We start from the raw sequence: 15334 nt of genomic DNA on the forward strand, positions 1-15334 counted from the left end.
TGCAAGTTATATTGCTCAGAATAGTTACTGTAATGTGGTCATGAAGTCAATTCCAATGAAGCTTTCTTTAAATTTTAATTTCAATTTTAAATTGTCATCTAGTTTGAGATTATTAATTCACTTATATTTTGTTGTTCAAATTGATTTTGATAAATAAATTTTAATTGAATAACGTAACACAAATTCCCTGAGGAGAACGATACTTTACTTATCACTGTATTACTTGTAACGATTTGGTATACTTGCCAAAAAGTTATCGGCATGACTGAGACCAAGCGAGGTATGACCAAGACCGAGCAGTTAGGACCGAGTAGTGGAAGGCATGACCAAGACCAAGAGAGGCATAAACGTGACCGAGCGGTTGGACGGTAAGTGGTGGTAGGAAGAATTGAGTCCTGGCAACCGAGCAAAGACATGACTGAGATTGAACGGTCACAAACAAATGAAGGTCGAACACAGGACAAACACTGGCCGAACGCAGTTGAAGACCGAACGACATTTGAAGCACAGGCCGAACACACGCCGAACACAATTGAAGACCAAACGACGTATAGCAGATGAAAGTCGAACGTAGTTGAAGGTCGAACGGCGTATAGCAGTTGAAAGCCGAATAAGACATAAACACAACACATGTACAAGACCAAACGGTGTTGAGTCCAACTAACATTGTAGAATAAAATGTTAAGAGTTGGAAGGTCTACGAGTGAAGAAGAATTGAGCCAAACATCTAAAGACAGTAAGGGCTCGAGCCGAACGGTGGAAGTAGGTGAAGAACTGGAGCTGACCATTTGAAGAGTTAATATCATTATATGTTCCAAAGTCTCGCAGACAATCGATTATCACTTACAATAATCGTTTAACACTGGCAGTTGTAATATGTCTTTTTAGTTTCTAACACTGCACGAACTTGGGATTATAAATAGAGCTCTTCACAGCTCTTAGAAGGTAACTTTTCATTTTGAGAGTATTAGAGTTGTGTGCCTAAGGGAAGCTCTCTGAGAATGAAAAGAAATCTATGCCATTTGAGAATACAGTGTGTTTGAGGAAGTTCTTAAGTGATAGTTCTTGCTTTTGTCAAGCCTTGTGAATAGGAGAAGCTCGCGCTTTGTATGTCAAAGGTCGGAGCGGTTCTCTTCAAGTTGGTAGAGTTGTTGCTTTTGGTTCGTTCGTCGAAGGAAGGTTTTGTTGTTCTAAAGTTGCATTCACTTTCATTGTAACTGTGAAACTGGTTTTAGTGAAACAGTTAATCACTATTTATAATGATTAACAACTGGACGTAGAATCTGTTAATTCGAACTAGGATAAAAATCATTTGTGTGATTTTTCTACTCCCTGTACTCTTTACATTTTCTACACATCAACTATCGTTAAATCGTTTATAAGAAAATTAAAGGAATCATTCTAAAATTGACTGAACAAGCTCTTCGCTTTTAACATTCTGTATCAAACTCTGTTTTTATTTCCGCTGCGCAAAATCGGTACCGGTTGTTGTGTTCCAATAGTTTCAACCAAATGATTCATTCTTAATCAATGAATACACATATCACATAGTTCAACCACAATCACATATGTAATCAAACAATTGTTTTGCCATTTTGTTGTGCAAGAAACTATAAAACATTTCTTTTGTCATAATTAAAAACACATATGTGAGATATGGGTTCAGTTGTACATAGCTCCCTCTATCAACAATCTCCCCTTTTTTTTATGATGCACAACAAGAAACTCTTTCGAGTTACTCTCCCCCCTTTGGGTATTAGCAAAAAATGACAATACAAGTAACATGGAAACAAAGTGCTAAGAGGTACATCAAAAAGAAATTCTTACAGACCATTTTAAGAATATGATGTTCCCTATCATGAAGAAGTGTAGCACTTTAAACAGTATGAGAAATATGAGATTTATAACAGTTTAAATCAAAGCTCATAACAATATATTGAAAACAGTATAACAATATATTAGTGTATATAGATTAGAGTATATATTGATATCAAATGAATGTATCATGTGCAATTAGCAAAATACTCAATATGATTATGCAACAAATATGAAGCTCAGAGTATAATTGCAGTATAAATGCATGATACCATCTTATGTAGCAACAAAATTGATATAACAGTGTAAGAAATTCTGCAACATGTGGTGCAATTTTTCAAAATGAAGCATATGGATGATTTTCAAAAACATTTTTTAGCAATATACAACACTTGATATCTAAGATATGCTTAAATTGTATCAAGTACCAATCATAACATATTAAGCAGTTAATATCATCAATTATAAGCGTGTAAACCAAGTAAGCGACTTTTAATCGATTACGTTATGAATCTAACCGATTAAACTCTCTATTGAGTGAGTTTTTAACATATTATTGATCTGTGTAATCGGTTAAAGTTCGTGAAAGTGCTCAAATGCATAGTTTTGATCAATTTAAACCTTTTGAGATCAATGTTCATCTTGCAAACACAACTTTCTCAACAATGTTGAGTGTTAGCATAGTAATAAACATTATGAAAGCAATAATTGTTATGCAATTTCAATATTCATGAATGAGTATGAATGTCCAATAGTGTATGATAGTAAAATAGATCAGATTGCATCCATACAAACAGATTCATCAGTTCATCCCATTATTTGACATAGCTTTGATCGAGTATGCCTAGCTCATTTCTTATTGTGTAAGATTTTTCTTTAGACATAGGTTTTGTGAAAATGTCAGCCCATTGATGTAGAGTATCAACAAATTCAATTTTAACTTCCCATTTTGAAACATGATCTCTGATAAAATGATGTTTTATCTCAATATGTTTCGTTTTAGAATGTAGAATGGGGTTTTTTGGTTAAATTTCTAGCACTATTATTGTTACACTTTAGAGGAATATGCTTTAGATGAATACCATAGTCCTTAAGTTAACTCTTGATCCAAAGAGATTGAGCACAACAACTTCCAGTTGCAATGTACTCAACTTCTATGGTGGATAATGCCACAAAAGCTTGTTTCTTTAAATGCCAAGTGATTAGTGAGCATCCCAAAAGATGATAAGTACCATTGATGTTTTTTTTGTCTAATTAACAACCTTCAAAATCTGAATCACTATAACCCTCAAGAGTCAAATTTGAACCTCTAGGGTACCATAGTCGAACATTTTTTGTCCCTTTGAGATACTTCATAATTCTTTTAACTATAGTTAAATGTGATTCTTTTGGACAGGATTGGAATCTAGCACACAAACAAACATTGTGCATAATATCGGACGATTGGCAGATAAATAAAGTAAATAACCGATCATACCTTTGTACATCTTTTGGTCAACATCTTTACCTTTTTAATCCTTGTCAAGATAGTAGTTTGTAGCCATAGGAGTAATAGATTCTTTGCATTCATTCATCTTAAATTTCTTCAATAGATCAACACAGTACTTTGATAGATGAATGAAAATGTCAGCTTTTTCCTGCTTCACTTACAATCCAAGGAAGTAATTTAGCTCTCCGATCATGGACATCTCAAATTCCTCCTGCATATACACAGAAGAGGATTAGTGGAACCAAATATTATATCAACAACATATATTTGTACAAAAAATAAATCTTTTCCATAATTTTTAATGAATAATGTTAATCAACTTTACCCCTTTTGAATTCTTTCTTGATAAGGAACTCACTCAACCTTTAAAACCATGATCATGGAGCATGTTTGAGTCCATATACAACTTTTCTCAGTTTGTAAATGTGATCAAAGTCTTCAAAGTCAGGGGTTTGTTCCACATATACTTCCTCTTTGATATAAAAGGAAACATTTGATGCAAGCAATGGTGAGGAATAAACAAATAGTCCTCTTGTTGGTGTGTTGTGGTACTTCCTAGTGATACTAAATTTAAAATATTGTTTGCAATTAAAAATTATGTAAAAAAAGTGACATGAAAAAGATTTATTTGACATTTACTTGATTCTTTAAAATAGAAGAAGATTGATGAAACATTTTTAAAATTTAATGTCGAAAAAAAAACTTGAGAATTGAACTATTTTAAAATGACATAAATTCTTTTGGGAATTTAAGTGGTAAAACACAATTTAGAACTAATTTTGTTAGTCTTTTTAAAAAAAAAATCATTCTTTATGCATGAAAAAAAAATATTGTGTTGTTTCTAATTATTTTAGGATCCTGAAAAGAAAAAAAAATGACATATATATGTATTAATTATAATCCCTTTATATAAAAATAATTAAGAAAAATTAATCCACACATATGGAATAAAAAAATTTCCTAGTTTAAAGGAATTTGTGAAAATCGGTGAAACAAATTTGGAAAAACACTGCAGACTAGGAATGAGAATAGGTCACATTATCAAATTGGCTCAAAATGTAAAGAAAAATTTTATACTAGAGAAGCTTAAAGATGAAAATAGTTTGTTTGCATGTTCTAGATTGCACTTTAAAGAGTTTGGTTCATTTTCCATTACAACAACCCTAATGTGTATGGAAAGGTACGAGAAATTTCCAACTTATTCATAAACAAGAAAAAACTTATATAAGGCTATTTCTAAACTTTATGAACCATCTAATTGTTAATTAAAATCAAAATCATTTAATATTTTATAAATAACTATATATATTTGTTGTATTATATGAATCATAAAGTTTGTATGGTTAACAAATATTCTACCTATTACTCATATTTTTTTTGCATGTGATGTTGAGTTGCAAAAATAAACCACTAGATAAAATTATTGATAAAATTTATAAAAAATATGCACCATTTAAGTGTATTGCATTTTGGCATTTAAACAATAATAGTGTGGTTGTTAAATTTGACATTGACTATAGTAAAACGTGTTTACATTGATTTTTTATCTCTTGTTTTATAAGTATGAACTTATACAAAGTTTTGAAAAAAACTATGGGCACATAGACCAATCTAAGTATCATACTATCACGACAATCCATTTTCAAGCAAAAGGTTGTCTCCAAATGATAATTAATTTTGTGATTTAGTTGAAAATTAGTTTCAAGTAATTTTGATAATGTAAATTACTAATTTTTTAAACTTTGTAGTGGTGTTAAATTATGACTTAGATGATAACTCGAGCTTAATGTTTTGTGATGCAAATCATATATCAAATCAAAATTACAATTTGAAGTTTTTTTAGATAAAGTAAGTCAATGAGGTTGTTTCATTTAGAAATTGCATATTATTATGTGTAGATAATATTATTGTGAATGGAGAAAAAATTATAAAGTAAAATAAAAATACTCAATTACTATACCATGTTTATGAATATATGTCAAAGTAAGTGACTTATTATAACATGTATTCTTAGACGTGTCATAATAAGTTGGACTTACTATGACAAATATTAATGGACTTGTCATAATTAGTTGGATTTATTATGTCAAATCTATTAATATAAGTTAGATTTATTATGAGGTCTAAGAATACCTTTTATAATAAGTCAATTGCTTGATGTCCTCTTTAAACAAGTTAAGATATAAAAGGAGTATGATTTAAGGGATTAAAAGTCCATAAATTGGTCATGTCAAAATTCAATGGCTAACCTAAAGACAACAACAATTAAATTAAAATAGAAAGAAACATGGATGGATTAACTAGATTATAAAATAAAAAATTAACAAACATTGATAGAGACTAAATGTTATTAATGGATAAACAAGCTTAACCAAATTGCATACTACTCATTAAATAAACCACAATAGGAATTAAGATCATAAATTGAAATTAGTAGAATTTAATTGAAAAATTAAAACTAGAAAATGACAAGAATTTAAAATAGTAAACTAAATCAAAAAATAAAAAAATAGAAAACAAGATTAATTGAAAATAATAAACTAAAAAGAAAAGAAAACAATAAATAAAAAATAAATAAACTCAAATAAAATTAAAAATTGAGAGAAATGAAAAATTAAAATTGAAATAAATGGAGAAAAAGTGGGAGAACCTAGAAAATAGTATTTTAGGAGGATTGATAGAGGTTTTAAAATGGTGACACTTAATTATTTTAATAATAAAAGGTTTTAATATAAATAGTTTTATTATAAATGAATTTCATTATCTTAAAACACATTATCTCTTTTGAAACCATTTTTCTACAATTTTTTACATTCTGTTTAAACTCCCTCCACTCTGCTCACCTATTTGAAGGTCAAAAAGCATTGTATAACTCCTGTCAATATGAGAGCTACAATTCTATCTGATCTAATCGTGGAAAATACTAATTTCTCCTTTTAACCTTTTTAGAGTTGATTTGGGGGCTTTTATGCATGTAGAGCAATTTGCTTTTGCATGTGTGGGTTTGGGGTTTTTAAGGATTCTCTGTCTAATTAGGATCATTAGGGCGTGATCACATTGTTGATTTGCATATTCTTTATGCGGTTTCTGCCCATCTTAGTGTTTAAGAATGCTTAGAAATGAAAGACCTTGGTGTTGCTCCTAAGCAAGTAAGGGAAACTATTTTTAAAGTTAATTCTTATTAAGGATTGATGAACTGTAATATGTATGATGACAATTTATTATGAATTTAGTGAATGAAATTGTTTTAGAGTGGTAATTGTACATGTATGAGGAAATTGATTAAATTGATGCTTGAGTTATGAATTTGTGGTGTGATTTGATTAAAACTATGAACTTTGATACTAGGCATGTGGAAATTAATTGATCAGGTTTATGTGTGATGAGGGATTAAATGAGAAAATTATGTTGTGTGTTGAGTTTGATATCTGAGTTGTGAAGTTGGGAAATGAATAGGTAGAATAGTGTTTTAGTCTCTAATGGGTCAATTTTAATTGAACTGGCTAAATTGATGAATTTAGATATAAATGATATATGTAATTGAAGGATTAATTAATTGTGTTTATAAGATGACAATAATGAGTGTGTAATCAATTTATTATTGTAGGATTTCTTTAAAGACAGGGGAGTTTAATTAGATTGGTGTCAAAGGGTGATTTTATCTTGTGAAATCTAGAGTTTTGTTGTTTATAGGAGCTTCTTTATGAGACCTTTGATTGATTTATTAAAACATTATGAATTTTATTAAGTGGAGAATAACTTAAGAAAAGTCAAATTGCTAAATTAAAACTTAAAAAGGAAGTTCAAATATCTGATGCAACGTTAGGCGTCACTATAGTGTTGTTGGGCACTAGTTGGACAAGAGCCACTAACTTGGCTAGTGTTGGACGATACTTTAGTATTGTTGGGCGCAACTAAAAGAGTGAATTCACTAACTTGTTGGGCACCACCTTATTTCCAACACTGAGTCATCTTGGGAAAATTGGGATTCCCTCTTCATTAATCGTTGGAGTAAGCTAAAATTTTGACAACTTATCTCAGACATGTCAATCTTTATTGTAATCATAGGGATCTGTCATTAGATGTTTATAGTTAGAGAAATTTTTTACCATCTTGATCTAATTATTTGAAATATAGTATTTGAATGTTATGCTAATGCAATAAAAAATAAATGATGAATTCTTAGCTTGTAATTTAAAATAAACAATAAGTGACTTATGTTATGAGATGAATTTTAATTGAATTAAAGTACATATGTATGAAAGTGTGTTATGATTTAAGAATTTTTAAAGAATGTGATGAAGGAGCTAAGTGAGATACATTGTGTTTGCTAGTTTTCTTGTGGTTGTGCTATATCGATAAAGTTTATTACCAATTGAAATGTACGTGATTTGGATTATGAGGTAGTTATTCCTATGGTGAGAATACTATAGTAAGTTGGTTTTTGTGTGGGGGAGTATCGAGATAGGGGCTGGAACAAGATAATCTTGAATCTACTAGTAATTATATTCATATAAGTGAAAATAACTAGTTGTGAGAGTCAATGGGATTCATATATAAAGCATTGGTAGTGGTTAAACTCGTTAGATATAGAATTTACCCTATCATGCTCTATGGATCGGGAGAAGGCTCAAACATGTTATAAATGTAACTTTTGATAGGCATGAGTGATTGAGTAATGATAGGTGTATGGTCTATAGGAACTAGTGAGTACACCATTACTCTGGAGGTTGTGTCTATGGTTATTTATATATGATGAGCTATGAGAATCTTTATGTTTAGATGTCAATTGTAGGGATTATGAAGTTATGTGGTTACTTTTTGAATTTCTAGTATATTTTTTTTATTTAAAACTTATAAGTTTTAAAATATCTCTAACTTACCTTATTTGCTTTTATGTGTTGGTATTATCTACCTACAATGATCGTGATTTCCACTAAAACATAAGATAACATAGGATATAAGGAGGAGCAGCGTTGAGTTGTTAAATGTAGCATTCGTTCAGGATGTTACTGTTAAGATGTCGGCAAGTGTACCGAATCGTATCAAGTAATATAAAATGGTAAGACCAAGTATCGTAACCTAGAGGACTCACGACACTAAACAATTAATGAAAGAAGCATATATAAATTGGAATCAATTCAAATACATGAGAGTTTAGATGTTACATCTTCCCGAACAACAAATAAGATTAGTTCTTCATCGTCATGAAGAAACTAGGTGTGCAATGGATTGAAAGAGATAGAAAAATCCTAGAAACTGAAGAGAAGAGCTCCTGCATCCCCAAATTTGCCTCCAAACACAAGTCATATGACCATTAAAGGTGGAAACCACAATCACGAACATGTAAGGGTGAGTTAACTTAAAAGAAAGCATAATAGCTAAACTTACATATAAACTTATCGACGAAGTATGCAAGTGTCACTACCCACCACTCTCCAAGAGAGCTTTCACGAAAAATTTCACCTATGGTATAACTGTGTTGAGTCCACCATTCCTTACTACTCTCTAAAAGACCATAGTTAGAGTCCTTATGGTAAGCTCCTAGAGCCCCCTCACCTTTTGTCGATATGCGCTACTCCTTACTGCTCTCCTAAAGACCAATGTTGGAATCCTTAAGGTCAACTCCTATAGCCCCCTTACCTTTGGCTAAGACGTACCACTCTTCGTTGTTCTCCTAAAGACCATAGTTGGAGTTTTCGATATCAATTCCTATAGTCTCCTTAGGGACAACTCCTAGTGTCCCCTCATCTTTGGCCAAGACACACCTTTTTTGAGTAACGGTAAATGCATGATTTTTAGGAACTAACCATTATATAAGTCATCCAAAAGTTGTGTCTATAGTTATTTATATATAAATAGGGATCTTTATGTTGATTGTAGAAACTGTGAAAGTTATGTGATTACTTTATGAATTTTTATTATATTCTTTTTTATTTAGAACTTATAATATGGAAGTGTTAATGTAATTTATTCTATTTCTTAGCATAAAAATTCATAAACATATATCATAAAATAAAATAAAAAGAGAAAAGAATAATTATTAATGTTATTTTAATTTCAGACATATGAATTTTATACATTTAAATTAATACCAATTTTACCTTTAATATATTAAATCTTATTTAGTATGTAATAAAATTTATGTGTATTCTACTAAATTATAAACATCAGAAATAATTTAAATTATTATTAATTAAATAAAAAAAATTTATATCTAATGATACACGAGTAAGTCAAATTATTATTATTTACATAAAAAATTGTCTGCTCAACCCAGTAATATTGTTAACTTGTTTTTGGGTGCAGAATTATTACAGTTGCCATTTGAGTAGCAAAAGGATAATGAACTACATTATAAATAAATAAAATATAAAAATATAAAATTAAAACAAATAAATAAACTAAGGCAAGAAATGGAGTGTAAAAACCCTACTCAAAAGGTTTGTATTCTTAAGAAAATGAAAAATCCTATATAAGCCAAAGCTGTCTCTGTGGCTGTAACCCTAGTTGCACAGAGCCACCGTTTGGTTTGACAAGACTCTCCATTTCTTTCCCGAGCCTTCTTCATTCATTCTTTTGCTCTTTCGTAATCTCAACAACATCCTAACGGTGAGTGTTACCTCAGTATTCATTCGTCAATTTTCTAAACTTTAATCTGGGTATTTGTTTGCCCTGTTTTTCTTATTCTTTATAACGACTCATCTGGATAAAGATTTGATTTTTGTTCTTGTTTTTTTCATTTATTGTCGCATCTTATTTGGGTCTCTTAGAGGTCAGAGGACTACATAGTCTTGCCACCATGTCGGACGAAGAAAGGGAGGAGAAGGAGTTGGATCTCTCTTCTGCCGAAGTGGTAACGAAATACAAGACAGCTGCTGAGATCGTTAACAGTGTGTTTCTTACTCTCTCAATGTTTTTTTTTTTTCTCAAGCTCTGTTTGGATTTTTGTTATTTTCTACCTTGTACACACATTTTTCTTTTTTTGCTGGAATCCGAAGTTCCGTTCTTTATATATACATTTATACGATTTCAAGAATGTTGTTTTTCAAGAATGTTGTTTTTTCAGAGGCCTTGAGGTTAGTTATTTCAGAATGCAAACCTAAGACAAAAATTGTGGACATTTGTGAGAAAGGGGATTCATATATGAGAGAGTAAGCTTTGTTTATTCTTATACCATAGAGCATTGCCTTTGAGTTTTTTTTTTATATATTTGTAGAATTTTTCTCATAGGGTTAGCTTTTGTGTCTGTGTAGACAAACTGGAAATGTGTACAAGAATGTGAAGAGGAAGATTGAGAGAGGTGTTGCTTTTCCAACATGTTTATCAGTAAACAACGTTGTTTGCCATTTCTCCCCACTAGCCAGTGACGAGGCAGTTTTGGAAGAAGGTGATATATTGAAAATGTAAGATTTTCAGTGCTTGAATTTGTGATTATTTGTGGGGAAATGGATTCTGTGTTTTTTGCTATTATTTGGACATTGAAGATTGTTTCATTGGTTGTTTGCAGTGACATGGCTTGTCATATAGATGGTTTCATTGCTGCGGTGGCTCACACCCATGTACTTCAGGATGGTCCTGTTACAGGAAGGGCAGCCGATGTCATTGCCGCTGCAAATACTGCTGCAGAGGTGGCCTTGCGGCTTGTCAGACCAGGAAAGAAGGTAAACATTTGTAACTAGTTTTTATTGTGGTTGTATTTCATTGGTGGTTTGCTTTTGTTTCACAACATGTTGCCCTTTTTTACTGTGCCTTTGTTTGATAGGTGTAAGTTCATATAATATATAAGCAGTTAACCTTGTTTAATTTGTAGAGAAATTACGTTGGTTATCTGGGTTGCTTGATGGAAGGTTCTTTTTTGCCTTAGTGTGTGCCATGTTGATTTTGATCTCTAAATGATGTAAACTGTTATGAGCTATGGATAAACTCCGGTGAAGCTTAATTGTCATAGTTACACTGATAGAGGTCATTTATTTTTTTACTGGTAGTGTTGGTACTGTGTCATGTATAATGAATGTTATTATTGAATTTTTTTTTAAGACTTGATTTGTTATTGTGATTGAAATCGTTGCTAAAAACTCTGAATATAAATTTTTCCACTTTTCTACGTTTTCTTAAAATTATCTTGATTTGATTTATAATATATTGCTATTGAACAATTTATCTCTGTATGATGAAGAAATTATTGGCTACGGATAAATTCCAATGAAGCCTGTTTCTGTCATAGTTACACTGACAGAGAATTGTTGATTTTGTTTGCCATTGTTTTGTTATTTTACCTGCATGATGTATCCTGTCATCCACTGTCATGAAACACTTTTTAACTGGGATGAAATTTAGAAAAATTATGAACGGGATTTCATTGTTCTCTCCATATCACCTCTTCAAAATGTCTTACTCTGGTCCATAATATCATATTGAACTGTATGAACTTATCTCTATTTGATGACGAGATCTTAGGCTATGGATAAAGTTCAATGATGCCTATTTCTGTCATAGTTACACTGATAGGGTTGTTCATACTCTGTTCTATATATACCTGACTGACTGATTAGTACACCAGGAAAGAATATGTGCAATCTAGGATGGTTCATGTAATGTGAAATATGCCAGTTTCTATTTTTTATGCTAAATATGGTTATGTTAAAGGTTTAAGGTTTTCTTCACCTGTTTAATGTCTTGATATTAAAGGCAACTTTGCCGAGGTGATCAGTACCAAATTGGTTTCCTCTTTTCCCTGTTGCTGATACTAGAATTGGCTGGAAATAGTTTCATGCTGTGCTGATTTATATAGTCAGCACACCTGTCTAGCATAGCCAACAAAACATAGTGCCTTAATAAACATTTTTATGTTTCTGTAATTTGCCTCTCTTGTTAGCGTTGTCAATGTATGTGTGAATTCTGATTTTTTAGCAAAATATAAATTTGTAAGGCAACTTTGCCGAGGTGATCAGTACCAAATTGGTTTCCTCTTTTCCTTCTTGCTGATACTAGAATTGGCTGAAAATAGATTCATGCTGTGCTGATTTATATAATCAGCACACCTGTCTAGTATATCCAATAAAACATAGTGCCTTAATATACATCTTTATGTTAATGTAATTTGCCTCTCTTGTTACCGTTGTTAATGTATGTCTGAATTCTGATTTTTTAGCAAAAAATTAAATTTTTAAGGCAACTTTGCCGAGGTGATCAGTACAAATTGGTTTCCTCTTTTCCCTGTTGCTGATACTAGAATTGGCTGAAAATAGATTCATGCTGTGCTGATTTATATAATCAGCACACTGTCTAGTATAGCCAACAAAACATAGTGCATTAATATACATCTTTATGTTACTGTAATTTGCCTCTCTTGTTAGCGTTGTCAATGTATGTCTGAATTCTGATTTTTTAGCAAAAAATTAAATTTGTAAGGCAACTTTGCCGAGGTGATCAGTACAAATTGGTTTCCTCTTTTCCCTGTTGCTGATACTAGAATTGGCTGAAAATAGATTCATGCTGTGCTGATTTATATAATCAGCACACTGTCTAGTATAGCCAACAAAACATAGTGCATTAATATACATCTTTATGTTACTGTAATTTGCCTCTCTTGTTAGCGTTGTCAATGTATGTCTGAATTCTGATTTTTTAGCAAAAAATTAAATTTGTAAGGCAACTTTGCCGAGGTGATCAGTCAAATTGGTTTCCTCTTTTCCCTGTTGCTGATACTAGAATTGGCTGAAAATAGATTCATGCTGTGCTGATTTATATAATCAGCACACCTGTCTAGTATAGCCAACAAAACATAGTGCCTTAATATACATCTTTATGTTACTGTAATTTGCCTCTCTTGTTAGCGTTGTTAATGTATGTCTGAATTCTGATTTTTTAGCAAAAAATTAAATTTGTAAGGCAACTTTGCCGAGGTGATCAGGACAAATTGGTTTCCTCTTTTCCCTGTTGCTGATACTAGAATTGGCTGAAAATAGATTCATGCTGTGCTGATTTATATAATCAGCACACCTGTCTAGTATAGCCAACAAAACATAGTGCCTTAATATACATCTTTATCTTACTGTAATTTGCCTCTCTTGTTAGCGTTGTCAATGTATGTCTGCATTCTGATATTTTAGTAAAATATTAAATTTGTAAGGCAACTTTGCCGAGGTGATCAGTACTAAAGTGGTTTCCTCTTTTCCCTGTTGCCGATACTAGGAATTGGCTGAGAATAGTTTCATGGTTGTGCTGATTATATACCGTCAGTGCTCTTGTCTAGTATAGCCAACACCGTGCTCTATTTAAAACATTAATTATTATTTACCTGTCTTTAATCCTATTATTATTCTTTTAATGTTATTGTAATTGGCCTCTCTTGTTGGTCTTGTCTGTGTATATCTATCTTGATTCTAATATTTGTAGCAACGTTAAAGCTTTAACAAAGGCAACTTTGCTGAGGTGATCAATATCATATCGGTTTACTAGAATTGACTGAAAATAGTTTCATGGTTGTGCTTGTTTATATTTTTATTGCAGTACACTTGTCTAGTATAGCCAACATAATAATACCCTATAGAAATTATTACTTATCACTATTGTTTATAGAAATAGAAAAGATGGAAACGGCATATTCAACCCATTATTCATATCCATAAATGACCTTATGTTTAGAAGGAGATGCTCGTTCTGTTTTTTAATCAAATTATTTTTTCACAGAACAAGGATGTAACTGAAGCAATTCAAAAGGTTGCTGCTGCCTATGACTGTAAAATTGTTGAGGGTGTTCTCAGCCACCAAATGAAGCAGTTTGTTATTGATGGGAATAAGGTTGTGCTCAGTTTGTCTAATCCGGAAACAAGGGTTGATGAAGCAGAGTTTGAGGAGAACGAAGTTTATGCAATTGATATAGTAACAAGCACAGGGGATGGCAAGGTGGGTTAGTTATATGAACATATTTAATAGAATGGTATATCATACGCAAGAAATTAATTCCCCTTGTCTTGCAGCCCAAGTTGTTGGATGAGAAGCAGACAACCATCTATAAGAGGGCTGTTGATAAGAGTTATCACTTGAAGATGAAAGCATCTAGGTTCATCTTCAGTGAAATCAGTCAGAAATTTCCAATTATGCCATTTTCTGCTAGGTAACCTTTAAATTTTTATACTGCTTCTACTGGTGTTCTAATTCTGATCCTTTCCATTTCTCTTAAAATTTCGTTTGTTTTGTACAGGGCTTTGGAAGAGAAAAGAGCTCGTCTGGGTTTAGTTGAATGTGTCAACCATGAGCTATTGCAGCCATATCCTGTTCTGCATGAAAAGCCAGGTAAAAAAGCCTTTGGCTGATAGCAAAATCACATCACCAAAGTGCCCTTTATTTAAGGTTTTGTATAATTGTTTTTCAGGTGATTATGTTGCACATATCAAATTCACAGTCTTGTTAATGCCAAACGGGTCGGATCGGGTCACATCTCATCCACTCCAAGAATTGCAGCCTACAAAAACAATAGATGATCCTGATATTAAGGCCTGGCTAGCCTTGGGCACAAAAACAAAGAAAAAGGGTGGTGGAAAGAAGAAAAAAGGTAGCTGGAAGAGTTTGTTGCCGTTATATTACTCCTTGTGTATCATACTTTTATATTATTGAACACAACATTTACATATCTAAAATTTCATTATTCCTTGTGTTGAATGGCTCAACAAATAGCTATGCTTGTGTTTTTTCTATCACAGGTAAGAAAGGGGACAAGGTAGATGAGTCAGCTGAAGCTGAGCCTATGGACTCAACAAATGGGGCCACTTCTCAAGATTAGTTAACCTCTACCCCAAACAATGAAAGAGATTTTCTTTTCATTACCCCTTTTCAATTTTGGTACATGGTACATTGTTCGCCAAATTGTATTTTGTTTGATTATGAATTTTAGTATAGTTTTTCGACCTCGATTCTAACAGCAATTTTCATATGGTTACTTAAAAAAAACCAAACCGTACACTGGTTGGGTTATTCATCCAAACTGTTTGATAATTTGATAAAATGGTTTGGTTTTTGGTGAAC

General features: G+C 31.8%; 1 protein-coding gene and 1 pseudogene across 1 annotated transcript; both read left to right on the forward strand.

Moving 5' to 3' along the window:
* The first annotated feature begins 261 nt into the window (after positions 1-261).
* LOC148202163 (uncharacterized) lies at positions 262-4992 on the forward strand (annotated as a pseudogene).
* Positions 4993-9754: 4762 nt separating this feature from the next.
* LOC124834092 (metallopeptidase M24 family protein) lies at positions 9755-15333 on the forward strand. The gene is made up of 10 exons (XM_047308699.2): positions 9755-9916; positions 10078-10197; positions 10374-10458; positions 10561-10710; positions 10815-10968; positions 14000-14215; positions 14290-14426; positions 14514-14605; positions 14685-14864; positions 15013-15333. Exons 2-10 carry the CDS (start codon positions 10107-10109, stop codon positions 15090-15092), a joined length of 1185 nt encoding a protein of 394 aa, XP_047164655.1. The 5' UTR covers positions 9755-9916; positions 10078-10106; the 3' UTR covers positions 15093-15333.
* The last annotated feature ends 1 nt before the right edge of the window (position 15334 follows it).

This window comes from Vigna umbellata, chromosome 3, assembly GCF_029865625.1.
Source record: "Vigna umbellata cultivar VRB3 chromosome 3, Vumbellata_1.0, whole genome shotgun sequence".
NCBI classification, from domain to species: Eukaryota; Viridiplantae; Streptophyta; class Magnoliopsida; order Fabales; family Fabaceae; genus Vigna; species Vigna umbellata.